Here is a 27,414-nt window from a genome sequence, read left to right as displayed (position 1 = left end):
AGAAATAATTAGTGATTAAGAATTATTTCTCACGTCCGAAATGCTGCAGAGCATAGCCTGTGTTCTGGTGTACTAACATGAAGCACTGCTGGAATCCGCATAATAATGGGTGACTTACAATTTCATCATCACTGCAGATCAGTATCAATTGCTGCTGGATTGGATTTTTGCTGCTTTGTGATAGCAGAAAGTTTTGGTCAGAATTAGCAATATTTTAAATTATTTGTTGGTGAATCTGGAACTGGCTGTTCATTGATGGCATTGGGTATTCATGCTATCCATTTGGTACCCATGGTGTGCTAGATTGCACAGTGTGGATTGAGACTCAATTTGAATGCTTATTCTTTGGATGGGACACCAAAACAGGGAGCTGTTCCTGAGATGGTGGAGATTTCCAAAGGTGTGTTGAATCGTAAATCGTACAGCATAGAAACAGTCTTTCAGCCCATTGTGGCCTATCTGTACTAATCCCACTTACCTGTATTAATTCCAATTCCTTTACTCCTTCAACTGCCACTTACATGTTGTTACTGCCTCCACTACCTCTTTTGGCAGTTCATTCCAGATATCAAGTACGATTTGTATGGATAAAAATATTTACCCCCTCGGATTCCGTTAAACCTCCTCTCACTTTAAACCAATGTTCACTAGTTTTAGACACCCCTGCCATGGGTAACACTGGTTATCTAGCCTATTGTAGTAAAATCCCCGGTATCCGGCACCATTCAGGGATCACAGATGCTGGACATGCAAATTTTCTGGTTGACTGAGGCACGCTTAAAATATACCTGGATTAAGAATACACCATTTAAAAGGCAAAAGAGTGAAAAATGTAATTAATTTGAAAAAAGTCCATATTATAGTCCTTAATTATGTAAAGTTCACTTTAATCAGGTAATTCCTATAATGTAAAAATTTAAATTTGAATCCTGGTGGTGGGACTAACAGTTGCATTAACTGTATCACCATCATATTTCACCCACCCTCCTACACTTACAGATGAAGTCTACATTGTTATTTTCAGGCAACGATATACACGTACCCTTGATGTTTTCTTTGAACAACACTCCCCAGGGTCTTCCCATTCACTCTGTATGCTCTTTCATGGATTATCTTCACCATGGCATGGATGTGGAAGGCATAATTAGCACGTTTGCAGATGACACCAACATTGGTACTAATATACCTAATGCTAATAAAGATAAAGACTCTTACTAGTTGCCCAGGTGATGAGCAACATCGCCGGCTTTTCATCCTGGGCAATGTCACTTTATTGTAACACCACTTTATTCAAACAGCTGATGTGGGTGGGGCACGACAGGGTCGCTCTTCTGGCTGAACGTTTGCTCCCATCTTCACCAAGGTTTTGTGTGTTGTTTCGGAGAACATTTACATTTTAAAATTTATTCTTATTTATTTAATTTATTAATCTCCTTAATTTTTTTTGCCGGGTTGGTTGGGTTGCGGTTACTTGAATTCCGGACACCGGAGATTTTACTGTACCTCTATCCTATCACCTCCCAGTCTCCTTTGCTCCAGGGAAAACCAATTTGGCCTATCCATTTTCTCCCAATAACTCAAGTCCCCTAATCCTGGCAACACCACATCTTACTTGCAGTGTGATGACTGGAACTGTACACAATATTCATAGTGTGGCCTAACCAATGTTTTATACAACTTTAATTTGATGTCCCAACTTTTGTACTCATTTTCTTGACTGATGGAGGTCTTTTTACCTGTCCACCTACATTGTTATTTTCAGGCAACGATATACACGTACCCTTGATGTTTTCTTTGAACAACACTCCCCAGGGTCTTCCCATTCACTCTGTATGCTCTTTCATGGATTATCTTCACCATGGCATGGATGTGGAAGGCATAATTAGCACGTTTGCAGATGACACCAACATTGGTAGTTAGTGGGCAGCAAAGAAGGGTTCCTATGGTTACACCAGCAATTGGAAAAGTGGGATAAGGAATGAAGATGGCATTTAATTCTGACAAGTGCCAAGTGATGCATTTAAAATTGTAAATTTAGACATAAGTCACAGTGACAGGCCCATCTAACCCATAAGCCCATGTCACCCAAATTAACCGACAACCCCCATATGTTTTGGAGGGTGGGAGGAAATAGGAGCACCGGGGGGAAAAACCCATGAAGACACGGGGAGAACATACAAACTATAGACAATGGCCGATTTGAACCCAGGTCACTGGGGCTGTAATAGCATCGCATTAACTGCTACACTGACCGTGCCACTAAGTTTGTTGGCTAAGTTTGTAAAAACTAGTTCTGGACTTAAAAATATCAGATGCTCTTTGTCCTATCTTCTTCCCATCTCACGAGATTTTTCAACTTAACTAGACCAATTTATCACCTGCATTTGCAAGGGTTAAGTATTGTCTGATTGTTGAGGTGGACTAAAGCTGAACATCTGTCTAACTGAATGGTTGTGAGGTTTTCTGAAGCATGTAACTTAGGCACAGAGTAAATGTAAACCTCTTGCACTTTGTTTTCACAGCTGTCCTTACTTGACGGAGAACCTGACTCTGGCCATTCCAATTATTGCAGGACTGCTGTTTGTATTTGTAATAAGTACGCTACTGCACACAAGTTTCACTGATCCTGGGATTTTGCCACGTGCTACACCAGATGAAGCAGCCAGTCTGGAGAAGCAGATAGGTGACTGACATTCCATGGCTGACTTTGCAAACTGCATTCTAGCTGATCTGGAGTACAAAAGGGTTAAAGTTATGTTGGTTATATGAAGTGGGTCATCGAGTAATTTTTTTAAGAACCTGTGATTTAATTGCAGTATTGTTAACCCTTTGGACTCCATTTTACTGTTATCAAGAAGCACCAATAAATACATATACTCTGTGTCCCTGTTTTACGGGACTGGTTTTATACCCAACCACTAGCTGGTTCGTTCTGGTGTTCATTCTGTCGTTTGCCCATGGACCCAGACTGGAGTATATATTAAGATAGGTTAAAAAATGGCTGGTGTCCAAAGGATTAAGAAATGAATATCAATATGGTTCTTTTTATAGTCTGACTTTTGAATTTAAAATTGTCATTCTGTTCATATCTCCCATGTGCTTGCTTTTATCACTTTATCCTGCAGTCTCCAGGCTTTCACTTTTTCAATTCCAACCTTTTGTATGAGAGGAGCGAGGAACCCAGGTAAATGAGCCTTGATCCACTCCTGACTGCTCCTCTCCATACCTAATCTGTGTTGATGACCAAGCTGGATTGAAACAAATCAAACCATTTCAGAATGATGCATAATTTGTGTTAACACCAAATTGGACCCAGAGTGAAATAGATTTTCACCGGCCCTGGAACTGCAGTAATTGCACTGAACTTAGTGCTTTGTTGACCCAGTGGCTAGGAAATGAGTGCTAATCAAATAGAAATATGGTTTGTGATCAAAGGAGTTAAGTTTGCTTTTATTAATTGGACTCTGATAGATCCTTCTGTTTCTTCCTCATTTTCACGTCCTTCACTGTCCTCTAGGGAAGGAGAGGATTTACATTTGAGAGAAATTGCTTATTGGTCATTGATCCTCTGTTCATGCAGTTTAAATAATCTGTTTCCAGAAATCTAATGCCACACTAAAATGAAAGGTTTCCCTTTCTATTCCAGATAACTCTGGTGGATCGAGTTATCGACCACCACCTCGAACAAAGGAAGTTGTGATCAATGGACAGGCGGTGAAGCTCAAGTACTGCTTCAGCTGTAAGATGTTCCGGCCTCCACGAACGTCACACTGTAGCCTCTGCGATAATTGTGTGGGTGAGTGGGATGAGGGCAGAGCTGAGTGAGTGGGGCTAGATGAAGGTCCAGGGAACTGTGTGGTGCCATGGAATGGGCTGAGTTGTGTCCCCTGTGGCTGGTTGTAAAGGGTGCAGAGAATTTGATGGGACTCCTGCCATTGGGAACAAATTTCTGAGTGATTGTGCACATGCTATTTGGAGTGTGATAATTGCCCAAGGTCAAGGTCAATGAGGAATCAAATTGAAAAAGGATGCAGGGAGCTGAATTCCATTGGGTGCTGAGCTGACTAGTTCCAGGAGATTTTCATTTGGGTGGCAGGACTGAGGGCACAAGTGGCTGGATTTCCTCATTGTTATGGTGAAGTATGAAAGCCTCTGCTGGGAATAAGAATTGACTGGGTTGGAATGTTATGGCTAGACCTCTGATGACTGGGACTGTGCCAGTGTTTCAGCCTGGAACAGAATGTCCTTGCTCATCAAAGAGAAAATGCACTTGTGTTCATGTGATTTTTTTTTTGTGTTGTTGTCTGTCTTGCAGAAAGATTTGATCATCACTGTCCTTGGGTCGGAAACTGTGTCGGGAAAAGGAACTATAGATTTTTCTACATGTTTCTGCTGTCACTTTCCTTTCTAACAGCTTTCATTTTTGCTTGTGTGATAACTCACCTTGCATTACGTAAGTATGCCAAAGTTTGCCTTGGAACATTGTTCCCATGTTAAGAATATTGTCTAGCAGTGTTATAAATTGTGGGAGAAGACAATCCAAGAGTTAAAATTGTTCTTAAAAATGAGCTGGAATAGAAAATCTATTTGATGAATCATTCTCTGATTTTCCCCCTTTCTGTTGGAAATACAGACATTTTTTGATTTATATAAAAAAAACAGGTACAATCCACTCATAGCTTGTGCTTCATTTGTAAACAGTATATATCGCACTGCACTCCACCTAAAAGCTCCTTTGCGCAGGCCCGAGGACAGGTCCACGTCCTCCCCCTCCACGTCCTCCCCCTCCACGTCCTCCCCCTCCACGTCCTCCCCCTCCACGTCCTCCCCCTCCACGTCCTCCCCCTCCACGTCCTCCCCCTCCACGTCCTCCCCCTCCACGTCCTCCCCCTCCACGTCCTCCCCCTCCACGTCCTCTCCCTCCACGCCTTCCCCCTCAAAAGATGCTCACAAACTCAAGCTAGCATGCTGGAACATCAGAACCATGCTAGACAAGGCTGACAGCCACCGACCTGAACGTCGGTCTGCACATGAACTCCTCAGACTTGACATCGACATAGCCGCTCTCAGTGAAGTCCGCCTGGCAGATGTAGGCAGCCTCCAAGAACGCGGCGCGGGCTACACACTCTACTGGTCTGGCAAGCCTTCGGATGAACGACGCCTATCTGGTGTAGGCTTCATGATATCGTAGGGATAAGATTGTGTTGTGTTTTTTTTGAAGGGTGGTCATGAGGCTGTGACCTAGGCTAGTGGGTATGGGATAGGTGAGTTATGGCCAAGACGAGATTGGGAGAAGGTACATGTCATGGGTACATGAATATTCTGACACTCTTCTCTCTCTCACTCCACTCTTGGTAAACGTTTGAACATCTAAAAGTCTGCTTTCTGTGACCAAAAGCTGCACTGTCCAGTTCACCAGTTTCCCCAGTGCTATCATGTACATGATCTTTTAGTTAAATCAGACCTCGCTTTAATGTTCTCACTCTTGTTTACAAATCTCCCACTTGCTAGCACTCTGACCTCTCCCAGTCCTATGGGCTTTGGTTGCCTTTGTTTTTCTCTTATTGCTGTCAGACTCTTGAACTGATCTTGCATCAGTAAAATAGCTTTGCTTTTTCTCTCTTTTAATGATCTCTCTCTGTAACTCTGCACTCTCTTTTAGCTATACTTTGTATGGGTTGACTAGCGCAATTGCATGCAAAATAAACTTTCTTGCTGTACCTTGGTACATGTGACAATAAACTTTAACTTGGTGAAATTTCTTTATCATCAGTGGTTGTTCCTTGTGTTTCTTTAACCCATAATGATGGAATACATTTAACTTTAACCAAGCTTTTGGTTGTGTGTCCTAATCATCCTTTGTGGCTTATCATTGATTATTTCTTTGTAATGTATCTCTGAAATGCAGAGTGAGGCATTGATTTTGTTAAAGCATGACATAGATGGAAGGTGTTGATGTTGCTGGTCGATTATAGCTGTGGCCTTTGGTCCATATGAGTAGTTTGGTGATCATGAGTGGAGGATGTGCACTGGGTCAATCTCTGATTGTATTGAGCTAAACATTGTGGATATAAGAATATATTCCTTGATTTTTAAACGCTCATAAATAGTTTGATTCAGCTCTGAAAATAAGAATGCTACTGTTTTTTAAAAAATTCTCTCTGTATTGCACAATTTTGTTATCGTGTACAGTACTTTATTTACATGTGTACATTGTGCAATAATGTGGTAATTCTGCCTCGCCCGCAGGAAAGAGAATCTCAGGATTGTAATTGATGTCATGTATGTACTCTGACAATAAATCTATCAATGTTTTGTCTCCAGGATCTCAGAACATTGGGTTATTAAACACACTCCAGGAAACTCCAGCTAGATATCCTTTGTTGCTGCATGGTATCACTGGTATATTTGTCTCAGGAGGTTGGGATAGTAAAAGCTCTGTGGAATGTTCGTCCCAATCCAAAAGAACACGTTTCTCTTTTTGGGGGAGTGATGAGGAGCAGGGCGGTTGCCATGGGTTTTGCCCTGGCTGGACAATTTATCATCTTTTAGCTGCTTTTTAAATAAAGCATTGTTTATAATACAGATTTTGAGAATCAGTGGACTGCACTTGAACACAAGTCCACTGAGTTTATTGACCATCTCATTCTCTAGTGCAGAGCAACTTGGTCCAGCAGGAACAAAGGAGCAGGAGTTGTCTAATTGGACCTTTTAGTTTGTTCTGCCATTCTATTAGATCACTGACCTGACAATATGTCCCAACCTTCTTCCCAGATGCTTAACATTCTTGATTTTCAAAAATTATTCATCTCTGCTTTAAAATTTAGAGTTGACTCAGCGTTAATTTGTTTTTCAATCGAGAATAGAATGTCTGCATGCAGAAATGTTTGCTCCTGGAGGGTCTGGCCCTAATCTTTAACTTTTCCTCCAAACTCAAGCAATGGAAATAGTTTCTCAACCATTTAATGTCTTGAAAGCCACTTCTTTAAAATTACTCCATAACCTAAATTTCAGGAAATAAATGATCTCTCCTTACAATTCAGCCCTTTAGTATCCAGGTGCTATTCTGAAAAATGTACAAAGTACTCTCTTCAAGACCATTGTATCTTTCCTGAGATAGAACAAGTTTTGGGTACAATAGTCCACTTGCTTAGTGCAGTAGAGTTTAACTTCTGCCCCTTTGCCTTCCTTCCTCAAGGACTTCTTAAAAAGTGTCTCTTATCTCAGGGTTCCATTTTGTTGCCTTTGTGGTTATTTTCCGTTCCTGCTGACGACAATTTTTTTAATATACATGACACTATTAGGTCTTTTTGAAACTCCGTGGCTTCTACCTTAACACCATTTTGAAAGTTTTCTGTTCTTTTTTGGGGCCAAACTGAATGTTATATTTTCTTGGACTGAAGTCCATGCAAGAACATTTAAAATGAGGTGGAGGGCAACGACCATATGATTCCAAGCCTGCTCTGTCAATCAACAAGATCATGGCTGGCCAGAACATGGCCACAACTCCATTTCTAATAACTCCTGCCTCCTCTGCAGCCCCAAAATACCTCAAATTCCAACTCTAAATAAATTCAGTGACTTGATCTTCACAGCTATCTGAGATATAGAATTCCAAAGGTTAATAAACAACTGAGAAAAGACATCCCTCCTCATTGCATTAAATGAGGGATCTCATCTTTTGAAAGAACATTGTCTTGTTCTAGATTTCATGTCGAGGAGTTATGAGTCAAGTGATAACCAACTGATTCCAGTATTTTTCACTTCCCGTGCCATTATTTTCTGCATTGCTTTTCCACTTACTATATTGTCTCATGTTTTCTGGGTTGTAATCTTCTTTCTCCCACTGTAATCATTCACAATGAATATCTTGTTCTTACTTTAATTGACAATATCGCTACTACTTGTTTTTGAAATTTCTTTGAGCTAATATTACATGTTGGTTTTGAAGCCCTAAGCTTTCTTTTGTTGTTGCTTCTTTTTGTAGGCCTCATCTGTTTTGTCACAGTTTCTTTGTGTCCTTATTTCCCCAGGATTTTTGCTTCTTTATTGTTTTTTTTGCACGTGTGATGTGTTGGTCCCTGCCTCTTCATCATTGGTTTCTCTTGGGACCTAAATTTTTTGACCTCATGGTTCTGTATCTTACAAAATTAATGTTTGAACTCGACCACCTCAACCATGCATTTGTGCACAATTGTTATCCTGGCAGTATAGAATCTTGACCATTTTGTCTGCCCTGCCACACATTGTATTGAACAATTATTTTGTGATTGTTAATGTATTTTCCCACCATTAGGCTATTAACTTTCTGGCCTGTTACAAATTAGTACCTTTGAAGGATGAAATCATTAACTTATTCCAGTCTATATGAAAGGTAAAACATTCCATTTGAACCATGCTGCTTGAGTTGCATGCTTGTCCAGTTTTGGATGGCAAGATGTTTTTGCCACATCGCAGCTGCTGGTAGATAGTATGGACTCAAAATCACATTCTTTAAGGTCACTGGTGATTATGCTTGTTTTTGAGGTGCATTAAAGTTATAGATGGTGATGTAATCTTGGACATGTTGATGCCAATTTTTTTTTTAAGCTGTTAGTCGACACAAATGCATGGATTGAATTCATTTGACTAGAGTAGTTCTTTCTACAAGTTCTAAGTTGTATGTTTGTCTAAATTTTAGTCGAGATCTGCTCAGGCAGTTTTAGAGTAAATTCCCCCTGACTAAACAAATTACTCTAAAACCTAATCTTTAAAATTAACTAGTCACCCAAAGCTCAAACCCTAATTGCAAACACTTAATGTAATTAGTCTTAAACATTAGTTCAGCCTCTTACTGTGTAAGTGTCCTCTCTTTCTAAAATAAGAAACCCAAGCACCTAATATCCTTGTAGTTCTAAGCATGACTAATTCTTCAACAGTTTACTCTCTTTTTTAAACTTGAATTCTTCCACTTAATCAGATTGGGTGGATAATAGCAAATACAGGTCCTCCTCACCTTACGATGGGGTTGCGTTCAAGCAAACCCATCATAAGTTGAAAAAGAATACCGCACCTACAGAACCATTTTTTATAATTAAATTTTGAATTCCTTTATTCCACACTAAAAACACACTGGGCATGAAAAATGTTTGAATCATTGAACTAAAATAAATTTCTGGATGGCGAGATTCTCACCAGAAGCTGGAGACACACATGGGCGTTTAGTAAACATGATGGTTTACAGGGCACTCGCTCGTGTGATCGCTACTGAGACTGTTAGCGTGGTTGAGTCAGCATTGTGCAAGATTATGATGCATGATACTCTTATGCAACACTGCCATTGCCCAGCATCACGAGAGAGTGGCATACTGTCTATCACAAGCACGGGAACAGATTGGAATTTGAAAATGAAAGTATGGATTTCAACCATCGTAACTTTGAAAAATCGTAAGTCAGACCATTGTAACGGGAGCACCTGTATAGCCAGACAAGGTTCAATCGAGAGTGTGGACCAAATCAAAGTGAAAATTACCAGTGTTATTAAGAATTGCAAGAGATGAGTAGAAATCCTGAAGGGGATTGTCTTGCCACCTGCTGATTAATTTCCTAATTAAACTTGGAGCTGTGTGTGATCTTTATCGTGAGTGGGTTTGAACAGAGCAAGCAGACATCTTCTCCCTTGTCATGTGGAAATTGAAGCTGGTGTGTTGGTCCCTGCATGTTTCTGCACAGTGTCTGACTACTTCCACGTGCTCTTTGGGGGATGAATTGTCGGTTCCTTAGAGTGTTAGGTTTTTGGGACAAATGTTTAATCTGGGATTAATTGTGGAATAAGAGTGGGGCTTTTAGTTTACCATTGTTGTCCTCCCTTGCCATTCACTAATATTTAATAGAACAAAATCAGCTTCTGAACAGAACAGGGTGTTAAGGGAGGGTAGCATGTTTGAGAGTGGCTCGTCGGTTAGGGAATGGGGATGTTGAGAGATTTTTTTTTCTTCAACATTGCAGATGAACTTTTCTTGACTCCACTTACCGCACTCGAGCTGGTGGTTTGTTTTTTCTCAGTTTGGTCGATTCTGGGCCTCTCAGGGTTTCACACATATCTGGTGGCTTCTAACCTGACAACTAATGAAGATGTAAGTATAATGACACAATTAAGTCTGAGCAAAGTATGACTGATGTTAAGCTTTTGGCTTCACTCATTGTTCCATGGAAGCTACTTCTGTGATTAAATTAATAGAACATATAAGCTATCTGCAATCCTTGATTGTTGTGGAAAAGTGAATGGGAGCAACAGAGGGCCTTTTTTTGGGGTACATTTTGCTTTCTTTCTAATCCATTGTCTTCCATCTTGGGAACATCTCTGCTGGAATTAACCCCCCCCCTTTCAAATCCTGAGCTTTTTTTAAACCTTCTGAAACACACCTCACCACTGGGTTATCTTGGCACCCTCTCATCCCTGGGGTCATGGGGTGGGGGAGGAATTAAGAGTCAAACGATGCATTGGGAATAGTTTACAGACTCTATTAGATCAGAGCTTTCCTCTCTTGAAGGAGATGGGGAGTCACATGTGATTTATTTATTTATTTATTTTGCAACAATCCGGTATTTAATGTAAATGCAGATTTATTTAATTATCTGAATTTAAATTCCCCCGCTGTCATTTGTTTGAATGTACTTCAAGATCAGTAACTTCACCATGATCGTTCCATGCACACTACTTTTGACTAGAAATCAAAACTTCATACCTCTCATGTGCTGCCTACAGTCTGGGACTAGCTGATTGAGAAAGTGTTTGTGCATACTGCCCGCTGTGAGAGGCTGATTCTGAAATTCAGGAAGGATAACCAGCTCCATACTCCTTTATTCTCACTCAGTATTTGGCCAAGTAGTATGGCCAGGAGTCAATGCCTCCCAGTTATTAACAGATGGGCTGTATACGGAAGAGAAATCCAGTTTTAGAATCAAAATTGCTGCACAAATGTTTGGTTTTTGATCCTGCTTTTTGCACAATTATGTCCTTTTTGATATTTTAATAGATTAAAGGCTCATGGTCCAGTAAGCACACAGAGGAAAACACTAACCCTTACAGTTACAACAGTATTGTCACTAACTGCTGTGCAGTCTTGTGTGGACCAATGCCACCCAGGTAGGTATGGAAATGTACAGATAACCATCTATTTCCTCTTGCAGCTCGTGTTTGCCTGGCTCTCATACTTGGAGGCAACAATGCTGAGAGAAATGAACCATCTGTGTCCCTCCTGTGCTTCAACACTCTTCCTGCCACTTTTCTCACCATTGTGTTCCCTCCCTCTTTTCAACAACCCCCATTTCAATTTTTATAACCCTCATAGCTCTTACCTGCTCTCGTAGATCAATGAACAAGTTGTGAAGCTCTGGTAGCAGAAGATTTTGTCCTTGGTTTGGAAAACTAGGTGTGTGTATGTATGTATGTAACATGTTTCTGTGTTCATGCATCAGGCAAATTTATAATGGGTTTTACTTGATGCTTGTCCAATTAAGAGAATGACTAAATGAAAGAACAATTGTGGATAGCTTTGTTCACCATATGCTTCTGTGACATTGGTGGCAAAAGGCACAAAGTACAGTAAAATCCCCATTATCTGGCATCTTTGGGGATCGCTGATGTCAGATATCAGAATTTTCTGGTTGACTAAGACTCACTCTTACAATGCCTAACTAATACATCTGGATTAAGAATACACTATTTAAAAGTCTGTACAAAATGTAGAGTAATTTGAAAATTAGCCAGTTAGCTTGTCTACATTTCTTTATTTGTTTACGTGTGTACATTAGAGTTTTTTTGTTTGCACTACCAGTGTGTGATAGTACAGATCTATCACCAATGTATCTAGACTGTGCTTACAGCGATTGGCTGAGAGCTAAGCCACACCTATTGTCTGGGCCTTAAAGGGTTGTGTCCCTAGCCAGGTCGGATCATTCCGGACTGGTCGGCCACCTGTGAAGAGCTCCTGTCTTTTGCTAATAAAAGCCTTGGTTTGGATCCACAAGTCTTTGGTTCTTTCGACGAGCTCTACACAGTGCAATGGTAATTCTGCCTCACCTGCAGAAAAAGGAATCTCAGGGTTGTATGTGATGTCATGTATGTACTCTGACAATAAATTTGAATTTAAATGATCTTTTGTTCTTTTCCTTGATGGAGAGAAACTAAAAAGAAATCTTCCAGAATTTGTCTTGAATCTGTTTCACCATCTTAAGTTTGTGTGAATATAGTATCTGAAAATATAAAGTAAGTTTTTTTGTTTTGCCATACATTTTTTGAACCTTAAAGGTTGTTCACAACTTTCTTTTTATTCCCTAGTTTAATTGACAGACGTGGTTTCTTGGACCCAGATACAATACAGCAGTCTGGGGGTCAGAACAATATTACTCAGGGAGCGAAAATGGAAGCCAACCTGGTAGGACGTGACCCCTCATGAAGTGAATTAATCCCCTGCCTGTCGTGTTTGACTCCACCTTCCCACATGCACCCATTCATTCCCTTTTACCGCATGATTTCACCCTGAGCATGCGGGGAAGCAAAAATGCCACTTGTGGGAATTTTTCTGTCTCAGTGACATTTTGCATGTGGTCGTATAGTTGAGAATGTTACCTGGGCCAAGTCTTCAAAAACTGATTGCCTCTCTCTACAAATGTATGTGTATTGTGAACAATCAACGCTGGACTCGCGTAAAAGATGACAAATGTCACCTGCTTGATCATTTAAGAGGGACATCTCATTCCAGTAGGATCACCCTCCTGGAATGAACTGACATGGAACATTGAAGCCAAGTATTTTATGTAAATATTGCAGCAACTCTTGGTGTTGGGTCATGCTGCTTTTCCAATGAAGAAACAAGGAATAGGATAATATTAAAAGATTGTACTGCAATGAAAGAAAAAAGATGAAGGCCAAGTGAGCAGGAAGAGTGTCTTTTCCATTGAGTTTCTGTCTTCCACCTTATGCTACAAATGGGATTATGGGATGACTAATATTATGCAATTATTGTCGTTGGCCATTGTGGCCAATGGAAAGTAATGGATACAAGCTATATTTGTAACCCTCAGCAATTGACTTGGTCTGGGATGCAAGTGGAATAGTCTGAACAAAGCACCTGAGAAGGGAGGGCTATTGCAGAGCATGGGTGATATTTAGTGCAGTGGGAAATCTGAAATATGGGAGCTTAGGTCTTGCTGGTATCTTCAGGGCTATCTTTGCCTTTTTATATGTTGCAATAAGATTACATACAATACCTATTCCAATCCAGTGTGTTCTATCACAGAGTGTTATTTTAAAAATGTGAATCCTTTGTTCCAGTGTGTACAGAAAATGCCATCTAATTTTTAATGATTTTTTTTTAAAATTGTATTTATAATAAAATTGAAACTTATCTAAGAGTCTTCCTGATGAACTCCAAGGTAGAAATGAAATGAGAACAATGGATCAGCAGTTGTGGAAGGAACTGGAAAGAATGGAATAGATGAGGCATGAAGGAATAAAAAGTTGGTTGGGGTGCATGTTGATTCATTGTATGTGTTTAAATATCTGCTCTTGAATGCAGTCAATTTCTTAATGTAATTTATTTCCTTATAATAATGATGGAGGGTATTTAGCCCTTTGTGTTTGATTTTTCCATTTCATTCTCCTGTCTATTTCCTTGTCACCTATTCTCTCAGGTGTACTCATCAGCATTTCTCTGATTCTTCCACCAACTCTCTATGCTAGGGGTAATTTAGACTTTGAGATGTGGGAATAAACTGGAACACTGGGGAAAGGCATGCAGGCACAAGAAGAAAGTGCAAATTCCACGTACACTGCACTGGAAGTCAGATTTGAACCTTGGTTTCTGAGGCTGTGAAAGAGCTGTGTTATTGAAGCACAAACGGCAGTTCCATCACCTTGACATCCATGCAAAATTCAGCGTCACCAACTCGAGTAAAATCTACCCAAGTGGGAAATATGCTTGGTTTTATTTTCTGACTGAAGGTTAACCCTCAATTTAGACTTGTACTAGTGGTTTGGTGCTCTTCCCCCACTAACTACTGAAAATGCTAAATAGTCTTACTGGCAGTTCTGTAAAACAAATCCTTGCCTTGTGCATCTTTAAATGCTCCCCTTCTCACCTTAAAGCTCTGTCCTCCAGTATATGACATTTCCATCCTAAGGAAAAGACTTTCATTATCTACCCTATCTCTGCCTTTCATAATTTTATGAACTTCTATCATGTCTCCCCCTCAGCCTTCTGTTCTCCAAAGAAAACAAGCAATTTGTCCAAGCTCTCCTTATAGATAATATTCTCTAATCCAGGCAACGACCTGGTGAACCACTTCTCCATTCTCTCCAAAGCTTCCACTGCTTGTAAAGTGACCAGAACGGCACACAATGTTCCAAAAGCAGACCAATCAAAGTTTTATACAGTTGCAGTACCACTTTCTGACTTCTATAACTCAAATGCCCAAGAATGCTCTCTATCTTTGCCATTTAATCTACTTGTTTTCAGGGAGCAATGGATTTGCTCACCAGCATTGCTCTACACATCAATGCTCCGAAGGATCCTGCCTTTTACTGCATTTGATCTCCCAAAATGTCTGGATTAAACTCTATCTGGAACATAGAACACTACAGCACTTTGGCCACCAATGTTGTGCCCACACACATATTCCTTTATAAAATACTAAACCCTCCCTATCTCGTAACCCTTTGTTTCTTCCATTCATGTGGCTGTCTAAGAATCTCTTAAATGCCCCTAATGTTTTATCTCCACCACCAACCCTGGCAAGGCATTCCAGACACCCACAACTCTGCATTAAAAAAACTTGCCCCTGATGTCCCCTTTAAATGTGCCCCCCCCCCCCACCCCTTAACTTTGCACATATGTCCTCTGGTGTTTGCTATTCCTTCCCTGGTAAACATGTGCTGGCCACCCTATCTATGCCTCTCATAATCTTATAGACCTCTATCAAGGCTCCTCTCATCCTTTTACACTCCCAAAGAGAAAAGTCTCAGCTCTGCTAACCTTGTTTTCCAGGGAACATCCTACTAAATCTCTGTACCTTCTCCAAAGCTTCCACATCCTTCCTATAATAAGGTGACCAGAACTGAACACACTACTCTTAAGTGTGGTCTTACCAGAGATTTGTAACATGACCTTTCCTGAACTCACTCCTATTGATGAAGTTCAGTATCCCATAGGCTTTCTTAACCATTCTATCAACCAGTGCGGCAGTGTATGGATTTGAACCCCAAGGTCCCTCTATTCATCCACACTCTTAATTAACTGACCATTAACCCCGTACTCAGCTTTCTGGTTTGTCCTGCCAAAATGCCTAACCTCACACTTATCTGGATTGAACTCCATCTGCCATTTTTCTGCCCAACTCTTGTAACCTTCGACAACTTTCAGCTCCATTTGTATCTTTGTATCATCTGCAAACTTACTGACCCAGCCTTCTGCCTCTTCATCCAGATGATTCATAAAAATCACAAAGAGCAGAGGTCGTAGAACAGATCCTTGGAGCACTCCACTAGTCACTGACCTCCAGGCAGAATACTTTCCTTCCACTACTACTCTTTGGTTTCTTCCTGCATACCCTAACGAATGTGCCATATTTTCTCCTTAAATTGTATGTGATTTTTCTCCAGGGGAATACAACTGTATCTCTGTATTCCATCATACAATATTTAGTTAGGAGTTGGACTTCCTGGCTCCCGACAACGTGGCCTTCACAAACAGAATTTGGTATCTGGACAGTATATCTATAATGTTTCCCAGAAGATACAATTCCGGATCCTGTGGAAAATCCACCTTTGTAATTTTTTTCAGAATGTCCCCCAGGTCCTCCCAGAAGGATCCTCTTACTGAGTCCTTGAGCAATTTGACTGGGGAAGCATATGCCAAAGTCTGTGACAGGTTGTACTTGTGCTAAGTTTCTCTTTCCACAGTGCCCATGGTGCAAGGTGTTGCTGCTTTATTGGGATTGAAGCTTGAATTTATGGCACCAGATATTATGAGGAGCTAATATCTGAATAATTTTTGGTTGCCAGGCATGAGGTGTGATACATGAAATGAAGCTTGTGTCCAGCTCAAATAAAAAGCCACATCTTTTGGGTGGTAATTGACATAGTTTCAGGTTCATCTGTCAGCTAGTCTGTTGCAAGGTTATCGTAATACAAATGTTCTTAATACAGGTTCTCCTCAACTTACGATGGGGTTCCATTTTGGCAAGCCCATTGTAAGTTGAAACAAAACCACTGTTTTGTTGAGAAAATGTCCGATTCGGTGGGTTCAAAGAGAGGTGATTCTGGATGCAAGGGTATGCAATCAAACATAACTTTATTCACACAAAAATTAATAAGAGAGCGTGGGAACATACACACAATTTATAAGGGAGTGTGGGGAAAAAATTGTAACAGGAAACTAAGGGGAGAATGTTAAACAGTACACAACTATTAGTTCACAGGCGATGCGGACATTTGCATGCTATAAGCAGGGATGGTGCACACCTTGCCCTCCCCAGACCCTTGACTGAAAGGAGGTGGATATGGTATCACTGTACCCGTAAGGGTATATGCACGTTCTCGGACCCCTGATGAGATGAGAGATGGATCTCGTTCCACTGTATCCATGGGTATACACACTCTTGGACCCCTGATCTGTTGAGACTGGTGGCTCTACTGCCAGTATTGAGCTATAGCAATTTGTTCTATAGCAATACCATGGCTCAGCTTCAGTGCAGCGACTCTTCTAAGCGACGTCTACACTAGTGGCCTAAAACTTAACAATCTTAACAGACACGTCATCTGAAAACCGCAACTTTGTCTAAAACATGCAACTTTTAAGTGAAACAAAGTACACCACGTGCTGACAGGTGATGTGACTGGTGTATGAATGAGTTTCATACAGGGTGGCCATGTGACCATCAGCAATAGGCAGGTAGGCCATTCCTCCATACACAACACACATTGTTATAATTAAATTTTGAATACCTTTATTCCACACTGGAAAAAACATTAACATACACAGCTGAAAGCACACTGGGCTTGAAGAATGAAGTATGCTGTACGATACTCTCGCACAATGCTTCCTCACCCAGCGTCGCGAGAGAGTAGCATACTGCATATTGCATGATTGGGAACAGATCAGAATTCAGAATTGAACATACGGATTTGAACCATTGTACCTTCGAAAAATTGTAAGTTGGACCATCGAAAGTAGGGAAGTACCTATACTGCTTTTAGGACATAGAACATTACAGCACAGTACATGATATGGTGCTGACCTACTTAACTTTCACTCCACAACAATCTAACCCTTACCTTGCACATAACCCTCTTATTCTTCTTGCATCCATTTGCCTATTTAAGTCTTTTAAATGTCCCTATTGTGCCAACCTCCACCAATGCACTGTAGGCACCCATCACACTCTGATTTTAAAAAAAAGATGCTTATCCCTGATGTCTCCTTTAAACTTTCCTCAACTCACTTGCATGGATGTCCTTCTGATATTTGCTATTGTTTACCCAGGAAAAAGATGCTGGTTGTCCACCCTATCCATGCCTCCCGTAACCTTATATACGTCTATTAACACTTTGGTCTCTGGAAAGTTTTTTTTAAAACTTTTCATAATGCATACTCTGGATTGGTTCCATGGGTAATCTACATTATGAACACCAGTACAAACCAGCTGGTGACTGGGTATAAAACCAGTCCCAGAAAGTGAGGATGTGAAGTGTATGTGCTTGTTGGTAGTCCCTGTAAACGGGGACACAGAGTCCAAAGGATTAAGTCCCCTCTTATCCTTTGTTACTCCATAGAGAAAAGCCTTGGCTCTTTCGGTCTTTAACCTCCAACTACAGGTGATAATTGAACCCAGAACACGTGCTGTCCATCTCTTTGGGTCATTTATGGTGTGAGTGTGTGTGCAGGTTTCCTGGTAATTTATGAATTAGTGAGGTGTTAAACTTGATTGAGGTGATGATCTCTTGGTTTTCCAACCAGCAGTTGGATGGTGATTCATCCTTTGAGGTCAGTTGCTGTATCCTTGGTAGTATCTTGCAATCTTCTGAGCTCTGACATTTTAAATGAAATCTGTTTTGAAGTGTTTGTTTGTGACCTACATGAAAAAAAACTATTTATCTCCTTGAAAATATATCTATATGCAATATAAAATATAACAATCTGTCACAGAACATGGAGCAAATGAGGTACTTGAGGCATATAAAAAATGCAAGAAAAATCTCAAGAAAGAAATCAAAAAGGCTAAAAAAAAAGGCTTGCTTTGGCAGACAACGTGAAGGAAAATCCTAAGGTTTTATACAGGTATATTAAAAGCAAAAGGATAGTAAGGTACAAAATTGGACTCCTTGATGATCAGAGTGGTCAACTTTGTATGGAGCCAAAAGAGATGGGGGAATCTTAATTTTTTGTTTCATTAGTATTCACTCAAGAAACAGGCACAGAGCTGTGGGAAATAATGAAAACAAGCAGTGAGGTCATGGAACATACAGATTAAAGAGGATGAAGTGCTCTTAAGCAAATCAGGGTGGATAAATCCCCAGGGCCCTACAAGATATTCATTCGGACCTTGATAGAGGCTAGTGTAAAAATCAGAAATCCTCAATTATCTGAATTTTTTTCAGAGCCAAACTGACCTCACTGATTTGGGGAGGAAAAAAAATTCACTGACATTAAATTAGAACAATTATCCTCATTTCAGGCAACTCCCTCCCCTCTCTCATTCCATTTCTTCTTTACCTACCCCTATTGTCTTTTCTCTCCAACTCTCCCACTGTCTCCCAGCCACAAGTGGTTGAAAGAATCCCTCGTCTCGGCATCATCAAGGAGAACAGGGATCTTGGGTCCCGGGCAGGAGCGGGACCTTGGTGGGGAGGTGTTGGTGATCAGCGGCGGCGGTTGGGAGGAGGAGTGTGCGTAGGCGAAGATTGGGTCTCTGTCAGGCTCCAGCATCAATAATCATGATGTGAAGCTGGAACAGACCCTGCCGGAATTGGCCCATGGGGAGACAGGAGCCAGTGAACATCCCCAGGGATCGGAGGCCGTGGTGGGGACATGTCTGGGATTGGTGTTGGCCAGCATTTTTTGGTGAGAATTAAGCATTAATGCTTAAAAAGCCTTCCATTGTTGTTGTCTAATCATTGATACAAATGATTTGTTTTTTGCTACTGGGTTGTTTTAAAAAAAGTGACCAGTTATCTGAAAAATTTAGTCATCCAAAATAGATCCTGTGTTAACCATTTCAGATAATTGGAGTTGTACTGTATTTTTTTTGGTATTCTTTTAATCCCAGGAAAGGGAGTCTAAAACTTGAGGGCATAGGTTTAGAATGAGAGGAGAAAGATTTAAAGGTGTATTATTAGGGTGTAAGTTTTTCCACCCAGTGTATGGTGGTATATGTAATGAGCTGCCAGAGGAAGAGGGAGAGGCAGGTACAATTACAACTTTTAAAAGACATTTGGGCAGGTTCATGGATAGAAAAGGTTGAGGGATATGGGCCATAACAGACAAATTGAAGCACCTCAGGAAGGCACCTTGGTCAGCATGGACATTTTGGGCCAAAGAGCCTATTTTCATGCAGAATCACTCTGATTCTAAAATAACTAAATGAATGTAAAACAGCAATAATGAAATGAGGTTCATTGGACAGGATGAAGTTCACTGAAATTCCTAGGGCCACTGCTTTTTTAATATAAACAAATTACTTGGAATTGGGATACAGAACATAATTTCCAAATTAGTACCCAACGAAAAAAAGCTTGGAGGTGAAATGAAATACAATGCAACTCCGGTTATCTCAAATGGTTTTTGGATAACTGCTGTTTTTTTTTTAAAAAGTCCAGTAGCAACAGCAAATCACTTATATCAACAACAAACAAACAACAAGGCCTTTTAAGCATTAAAATAATGTTTAATTCTTACCAAAAAAAATACGGCTGATTTCTGACATGTCCCAACCGCCAATCACTGACGTGCCCCAACCACCGACATGAATCCACCGCTGCCATTGATGCACGAAGAGACTACCTGGGCCGGTGGAACATTCACTGACAAGTCGGTGGGGTCCTGTCTCCCTGGTCACTGGCTCTCCCAACATTGGCAACCAAGGAGTCTGGTGTGTGTGTGTGTGTGGTAGTAGGTGGAGGGGAGGGTTCGGAGTCAATGTCGGGAACTAGCTCCAGTGTGCCGGGGAGGGGAGAGGGAAGGGGAGGGAACACCACTGAGCTGGATGTCATTTCTCCTGCTGGCAGCCAGAAGTTCCGCTCCTGCCCAGGAGGCCGCTCTACTTGATGACAAGGGATTTTTCCAACTGCTTGTGGCTGGGAGACAGTGGTGTGCAGTTTGAGAGAGAAAGTTGGAGAGAAAATTCAATGGGGGAAGGTAAAGAAGAAATGGAAAGAGAGAGGGGAGGGAGTTACCTGAAACGAGGACAATTGTTCTAATTTCACATTGAGTGAATTTTTTTCAACCTGTGAGGTCAGTTCGGCTCCGAAAAAAATTTTGGATAAATGGAAATTTCTGATTTGTTTCAGATATCCTCATTTATCTGAAATTTAAAAAAAAAATTCAGATGAGGATTTTGGAGAATCTGATTTGAGATCTGTATGGGGAAAGTGGTGATAGACATCAAAGAGATAGAATCATAGAGTAACTGGTCCTTCACTCAACTTGTCCATCTGGTCATCCATCTAAATTGGCCTCTTTTGCTTGTGTTTGGCCTTTCTTCCTTCTAAACTCATTTTGTCCATGTACCTGTCTAACTGCCTTTTAAATGTAGCATGTTGCACTTTTAATTTGCTCAGTTGATGGAATAGGTGTATAGATGGAAGATTAAATTTATTGCCAGGAAATGTGCATCATTTTGGTAGGAAAACTGAAACAAGACAATGTAAGGTAGAGGGCAGAATTCCAAAAAAGGAACAAGAACAGAGAGATCTGGGGACATGATGCACATAATTAATTGATAGTGACAGGTTGAGAAATAGCATCCCAGAGCTTCTCAGGTAGAGGCTTGGAGAACAAAAGCAGAGAGGTAATGCTGAATCTTTATAAAACTGATTAAAGTGACCATTTGTGGATGCCAAATTTTAGGAAAGTAGTGAAGGCTTTGGAAAAAGTGCAGAAGAGATTTACCTAAATGCTTTTAAGGATGAGAAATTTTGGTGTGGTTTTCTAGAGCATGGTTGGCGTAGTGGTTAGCACAATCCCTTTACAGCACCAGGGATTTGGGTTCGAATCCTGTGCTGTCTTTAAGGAGTTTGTACGTTCTCCCCATGTCTGTGTGGGTTATCCCTGGGGGCTCTGGTTTCCTCCCACCATTCAAAACGTGCCCAGGGGGGAGGTTAATTTGGTGTGAATTGAGCGTACACGGACTCGTGGACAGAAATGGCCTGTTACCGTGGTGTATGTCTAAATTAAAAAAAAAAATTAGAGTAGAAAAGCTGAGAATGTTCTTGGAATGGAGGAGGCTATGAAGAGATTTGATACAAGTATTTAAAACCTTGAAGTGGCAGAATAGATAGAAACCAAGAAACGCTTTTGCAGGCTACGTAGTTAGGATTTGGAAGGGTCAGCCAAGGGTAATCGTGGGTGCAGTTTCAATGGCAACATTCCAAAGGGAGAAGGGTAAGTATTGGAAAGGAAATGATTGGCAGGAATTTGGTGAATAGAGGTGTGGTCTGGCTAGATTTCTCTTAAAAAGAGCCAGTGTGGGCTCAGTGAACTAACTGTTATCCTTTTATACTGTGACCATTCTATTACTGAATCCTTTTCCTGCGCACTGTATGCCTGGTTGACTGCAATCTAGTGACCATTGGATCATCTTGGATTTCAGTGCAGTTTGAGGGAAGAATAGCTAGTGGCAGGTGAGAGCAAAAGTTTGGGTGTGGGAAGAGAAAGGTGCTTTGATTTGATTATGGTTGTTGGTGATGGGTCTGGGGGAAAGAGCTGTAGGAGTTATGAGGGATTGTGTGGAGAAACTCACTCTGGGATGTAATTTTGTTCCAGTCAGATACAGATTATCAAGTGATGTAAAAACTGGGGTTGAGAGAGCTGGAATCATACTTCATTGGTCTGTGTGTAATGTTGAGTGTTTGTTCCATAGGAGGATACTTGTGAGGATTTTGCAGTTTCATGCACGGCCTGATGGGATGTAAGAGTTTTCAGAGTGAGGCTGGTGCTGACAGTCAGCTGGTAAGCTTGCTCTCTCTCACACTCCTGCTCACTCTTACACTCACATTCTCCATTTTCATCCTCCATGGCCATCATTTATGGCTGATGTGCATCCCCTCCATGGCCACTTCCATTACCAGCTAGTCGCTCCCAATTCCTTTTTGTCAAAATCCCAGATCTTCATTATTTTTTAATTCTGCAAATATTTTCCATGTGTCCTAATATGACATCTCAGTTTGCTACTGAAGGTGATGTTGCATTGAACTTAGGATGTGACATTAGCGCACAAACCTGGGAAATTTGAGCTCATTGGCACTGAAGGGAACTGTACAGACGCAACACAATATGGTCATTTCATAAAAGAATAAATTGGTCCTAGGAAAATGTCCTTTTCATTTCTCTTCAGGTGCTGTACCCATTTCTCCTGGCTAATGATTGCTTTCCTCAATTTTTTTGTTTGTTTATAGTAACCTCAGAACCAGTAATGAGTTGAACCTGAAAGACATTTTAAAGGAATATTACCAAACAAAATTTTACACTGAGACACTTCAATATTATGATAAATGATCTAAAGAATCATATACAAGGCTAAGATTGTGAATAAGCTGGTTCCGTCTTGGTTATTTGCCATTGAGTATAATAGTTGAGGAACATTTTACATTGAATACTAATGCCATGGCCTCAGTCTTCACATCAAATTGTGGATTCCACTTTTGGATATCAGACAAGCAGCTGTAAAAATTCATAAACAGTGAATGGGTTGAGAGAAATGTCACTGAGTAGAGTTGGGTATCGTCAATGTAGGAGTGAAAATTTTGTGTTGCTGGTAATTGACTGGAACTCCGCTGAAGCAGTGAAAATTTAAATCAGGCTTGTGCTTCCAAGTAAACCTCTGCCACAGGAAGGTTGAGCATGGGATTGGTCAAATTGCCACTGATGGTTACATGCTGTTTGTTAAGTACAGCAGTGTTAAATATTGGACTAATTGGTTCATATGGAACATCAGATGAAGAGTCGTTGCCTTGAGGAGGGGGAACAGGAGCAAGAATATTATGGCTGTTGGATCCCAGGAGGGATACTTTGCATCCTCTACAGCCTTCCAGTTGAAATTGGAAATTGGCTGGTGTTCAAATCTGTTGCGTTCCATCCTGCAACTTATCTTTTTCATTCTTGCAAAATGGGCCCTTTTGAAATAATTGTCTGTGTAACTGTTGAGACTACATTATTTTGCTGTTTAGACTTTTTGAGCTTTTTCTGCTGCTGAGCTTGATTATAGCAGTGCTGTGGTACAGTAGTTAATGGTACTTCTGCACAGTTACAACTTGACCTTGGGCGTTGTTTGTGTTGGAATTTGTGCATTCTCCCTGTGGCTTCCTGGGTTCTTGGTTTCTTGCCATGTGCCGAAGATCTGCTGGAGGGCGGGAGGAGGGGGTTTGATGGCTGCATTAGAGTGTGTTTTACAGGGAAATAAGTGGGAGAATGGGACTAATGGGAACACGGACCTGGCATACTATTCTATAAGAAAAATATGAGTTCAAAGTTGATCTGTATATTGTGGATTCACTTGCCTGACTTATTTAAAACCTGTTGTCTCACAAGAATCTTGCCATTTCAGGTCTTGGAAGTTTTGAGACAAGCCCTCATTGTTATTTTTGGGAGATTGTTCCTGAGAGACTCCTTTAATTTTTTCATCTCACCATGCCCATGCCAATCATTGCACCTATCTATAATAATTCCATTTACTCACATTAGTTGGGATGGCATCTTCTTCCATTGCCTTCTCAAGTGCTCACTCCAGGTTCCAACCATTTCCTGTAGGGAAAGAAAAATTCTCCCTTGGATCTGCCTCTGAATGGGGAAAAAGCTTCCTATTTATTCTTTCAGTCACCCTGATAATTTTGAATTCCTTAATCTGATCACCCCTCAGTCTCTCTGCTCCAGGGGAAATGAACCCAGACTATCAAATCTCTCCTCCTAACTGAAATGTTCCAGTTCGGGCAACATCTGAATGAATCTCCTCTGCACTCTTTCCAGCGCAATCACATCCTTCTTATAATGTTGACCATCAGAATTGTATGCAATGCTTCAAGTGTAACATGATGTCCCAGCTTTTATATTTCTGAATATTACATTCTTGATGAAATTCAGCATGTCATATGGTTTCTTTAACCCTTTTTCCACCTGTGCTGCCACTGTCAGGGCTTATGGATTTTTTACCTCAAGGTTCCACTTCATTAACCTCTTGGGCCTTATAATTTTCTATGTTTGCCCTGCCCAAGTCTGGCTTCCAAAAATGCACTTGTCAGTATTGAATTCCATTGCTCTGCCCAACTTTCGAGCTAATTTATATCATACTGGAACCTCAGATACCTCATCTGCATACTTATTAATTATACCTCCTACATTTAAATCCATCAATGTTTATCACTAAGATCTCATTATTGACCCTCGTGATATACCCTTGATCACAAACTTCCAAACAGAAAACTGTCTGGTCAGCTGGCAGCAGATTATGGGAAGTTGCTATCTTGCTCTCCTAAGAAGTCTCATTGCCAGTGCTGTCTGCTCTCTCTCTCTCTCTCTAGTCATTATAGCAGAAGCAGTAAAAATGTAAATAATGATCTCCAAAATTGTTCAAAAGTAGACCCTTGTGCTTTTCAAAGGGTTGTATTAGTTTTATTTTTACCTTCTTAATTTCCCTTCCCATAATTGTTTTCTCCTCTGCTTCGATCCGGAAGAAGTAGGTTGGTCACTTTGTGTTAGGAAACCCTTTCCATTTATGGCTCAGGTTGTTTCAAGGTGACCGATGGAAGTTAACCTCTGTCTTAGAGGAGTCTCTCTTGGAGTTTTTTCTGCTCTCCAAAGATGAAGCATTTTGATTGGTCTACTAAGATAATTAAGTTATTGCAAACATCCCTCATTTGAGAAAAAAACTCTTTACCAGTGTTCATTACGCATTTTTGAATTGAACTGTAGTAGTTTATGAATGTGAATACTGTCAATAATCACACCCTGTTTCTTTGCAGCTTTTGAGACATCAACTTTGCAGGAATGTGTCTGAATGTTACTAAAGGATATTTTTTCTTTTTCTCATTCTCCTTTCCAATTCCTCAAAACCCTTTGCTCCTTCTTCTGTTCCTTCAGTGTGATCATGCTCTTCAAGGCGTGATGATGTTTTACCAGGGTGTGCCCACTTCCCTTTTCCAGACAAATCTGTGTGTACTGAACAAAACCATGCCAGAGAAGTCAGATGATGCTGCGAACTGTGCCACTGTGGCCCCAGGCTACGTCAAATCTCCACTCTCACAAGGAAAAGGTGTCATACAGCTGGTATTCCAAGCAACACAGACAGTCTCTTCCCCCAGTGCATGAGCTATTTATTCCTGGATTCAATCAATGGATACCAACAGACCTTGGACATACCTATATCTGAGCAATCTCAGAGACTGCATGTTTTGGGCTTTGATCAAGCACTACTTTTATTTGGAGAATGATGAAAGGTTTTATTACCAAAGATAATCCTTCCGACTTCATGGTAGGAGATATTTACAAGTTCTGAAATGCCAAAAGTCTGGACATAGGAACACTTTACTGCAGATCCGCAGTCTGGAGAGATTTTAAAGATACTTGAAAATGTTCAGAGCATTGATGGTTGTGATACTGGGATATATTTATTGGATTGATACTTTTAACTTGCTGATTTTTGAAGCAAAAATTGTAATGAGCTGTTGGGGTGAATTCTTTTGTTTTTGCATAGGGACTATTTGGGAAACCCATACATTATTCACATAGTCAGATGGTCACATAAACACACTGAGCATATCTTTCTGATCAAATGATAATCATTGCTACACCCTTAATGTGTTTTGTTTTAATAATGTAGTCAATTATTCGTCGGATGAATATTTAAACAATAAATATAGTCAATAAGCACAATATCACTGCAGAAACTGCCATTATTAGGCAGGGCTGGACAGTGAAGAGAATATGTACTCACCCTTGCAACAGCAGATGTAGTCAATAACCAAACCCATAGCTGTGCCTGTGTGAACACTGCAGAATGTTGTTATAATCTGCATCTACAATTTAAGAAACACTAATAGTCTGATCCAAACAAGTGTTCCTCATGGACACCTTGGACATACCTAAGGAGGTTTACTCATTCAGATCTCTTACAGCCCAAAGTTAATAGTGTTTTCAATTGCTTGGTTGATGTGGATTGGAGCATTTACATTGGTTTACACAATACTTCACTTTTTTTTAGAAATGGTGTTCACACTTCTTCACTTAAATGCTGAATAGGTTAGCATTTACAAAAGTACAGCTTGGCTCATTGATTCTCTTGTTTATGTGAAGACGAGGATGTACTGTCTAATTTGAACTGATTTGAATGGACAAACCTTATTTAATAAGGAACTGTCTCACCTCAGAATAATCCTTTAATACAGGATGTTCTTTGAAAATGCAGCTTATTGTCTAATGTTCTGAGCTGCCCATGGTAGCAATAAACAAGAGAAAGCTGTAGCAAACAGCAAGTTGGATGACTAGCAAATTCTATGTGGCATTCTAGAGGAATTTCGTGAGAACAAGGTTTTAGTCATACAATTTTAAGTCACATTACCTAATGTACAAGCAGTATGAACATCTGACTTGTATTGCACATTGCTTCAAAAAATTAAGTGCCTTGTGCAGCTGCTTTGTACGTATTCCTAATACATTTGATGACTATGGATTGTTCATCATATTCCTGTATCCAGTCCAATAAATATTGATACAATTAATACTTTACGGTGGGATGGGTTCTTTTGTGTGTGTGTGTGTGTGTGTGTTAATAATTTCTTTTAGTTTTTAGTTTCTATTTTTGATGTGTTTTATGTGGAAATGGTTCTTGTTCTCAAAATAATACCATATCCTAAGATATAATTTATGATCAGATGTTAGTTGTTGGTGTCTTGTTCCTTTTGTGTCTGAATACGAGTCTGTCTCCAAACTGAACTTCTCAAAGGTTTTGCTTATTTTTTCTAATTTTCTCCTATCTTTTTAATGTGTCCCTCGCAGAACTGTTTCTTATGTGACGGATTATATCATATTTTATATTGTATATCGGTATGTTTTTGAAGGAGGTGGATTATGGGACTAGTGTAGGTCACAAACAAACACAAACACTTCACAAAACAGATCTCATTTAAAATGCAAGAGGTTTGCTGAAAGTGAGCCATGCAAGTGC

At 40.3% G+C, this 27,414-nt stretch overlaps 1 protein-coding gene across 12 annotated transcripts in view; it reads left to right on the top strand.

Annotated features, from left to right (window-relative positions):
- Positions 1-26,968, top strand: part of zdhhc18a (zinc finger DHHC-type palmitoyltransferase 18a) — a 30,420-nt gene extending 3,452 nt beyond the window's left edge. For 6 of the 12 annotated variants that reach the window (XM_069895463.1, XM_069895468.1, XM_069895467.1 and 3 more), the window contains 8 exons: positions 2,523-2,683; positions 3,647-3,796; positions 4,316-4,453; positions 6,325-6,393; positions 9,988-10,115; positions 11,019-11,128; positions 12,323-12,419; positions 25,332-26,968. In XM_069895463.1, the coding sequence (XP_069751564.1) occupies positions 2,523-2,683; positions 3,647-3,796; positions 4,316-4,453; positions 6,325-6,393; positions 9,988-10,115; positions 11,019-11,128; positions 12,323-12,419; positions 25,332-25,559 (1,081 nt within the window). In that variant the 3' untranslated portion in view covers positions 25,560-26,968. Of the gene's footprint in view, position 1; positions 110-2,522; positions 2,684-3,646; positions 3,797-4,315; positions 4,454-6,324; positions 6,394-9,987; positions 10,116-11,018; positions 11,129-11,172; positions 12,012-12,322; positions 12,420-22,119; positions 22,209-25,331 lie in introns of those variants that run through there. The other 6 variants (XM_069895470.1, XM_069895471.1, XM_069895464.1 and 3 more) reach the window with 6 other exon arrangements.
- The last annotated feature ends 446 nt before the right edge of the window (positions 26,969-27,414 follow it).

Source organism: Narcine bancroftii, chromosome 8 (assembly GCF_036971445.1).
Source record: "Narcine bancroftii isolate sNarBan1 chromosome 8, sNarBan1.hap1, whole genome shotgun sequence".
Classification (NCBI taxonomy): Eukaryota; Metazoa; Chordata; class Chondrichthyes; order Torpediniformes; family Narcinidae; genus Narcine; species Narcine bancroftii.
Note: the sequence above shows the minus strand (reverse complement) of the source record. Positions and strands in the feature narration are given on the sequence as shown.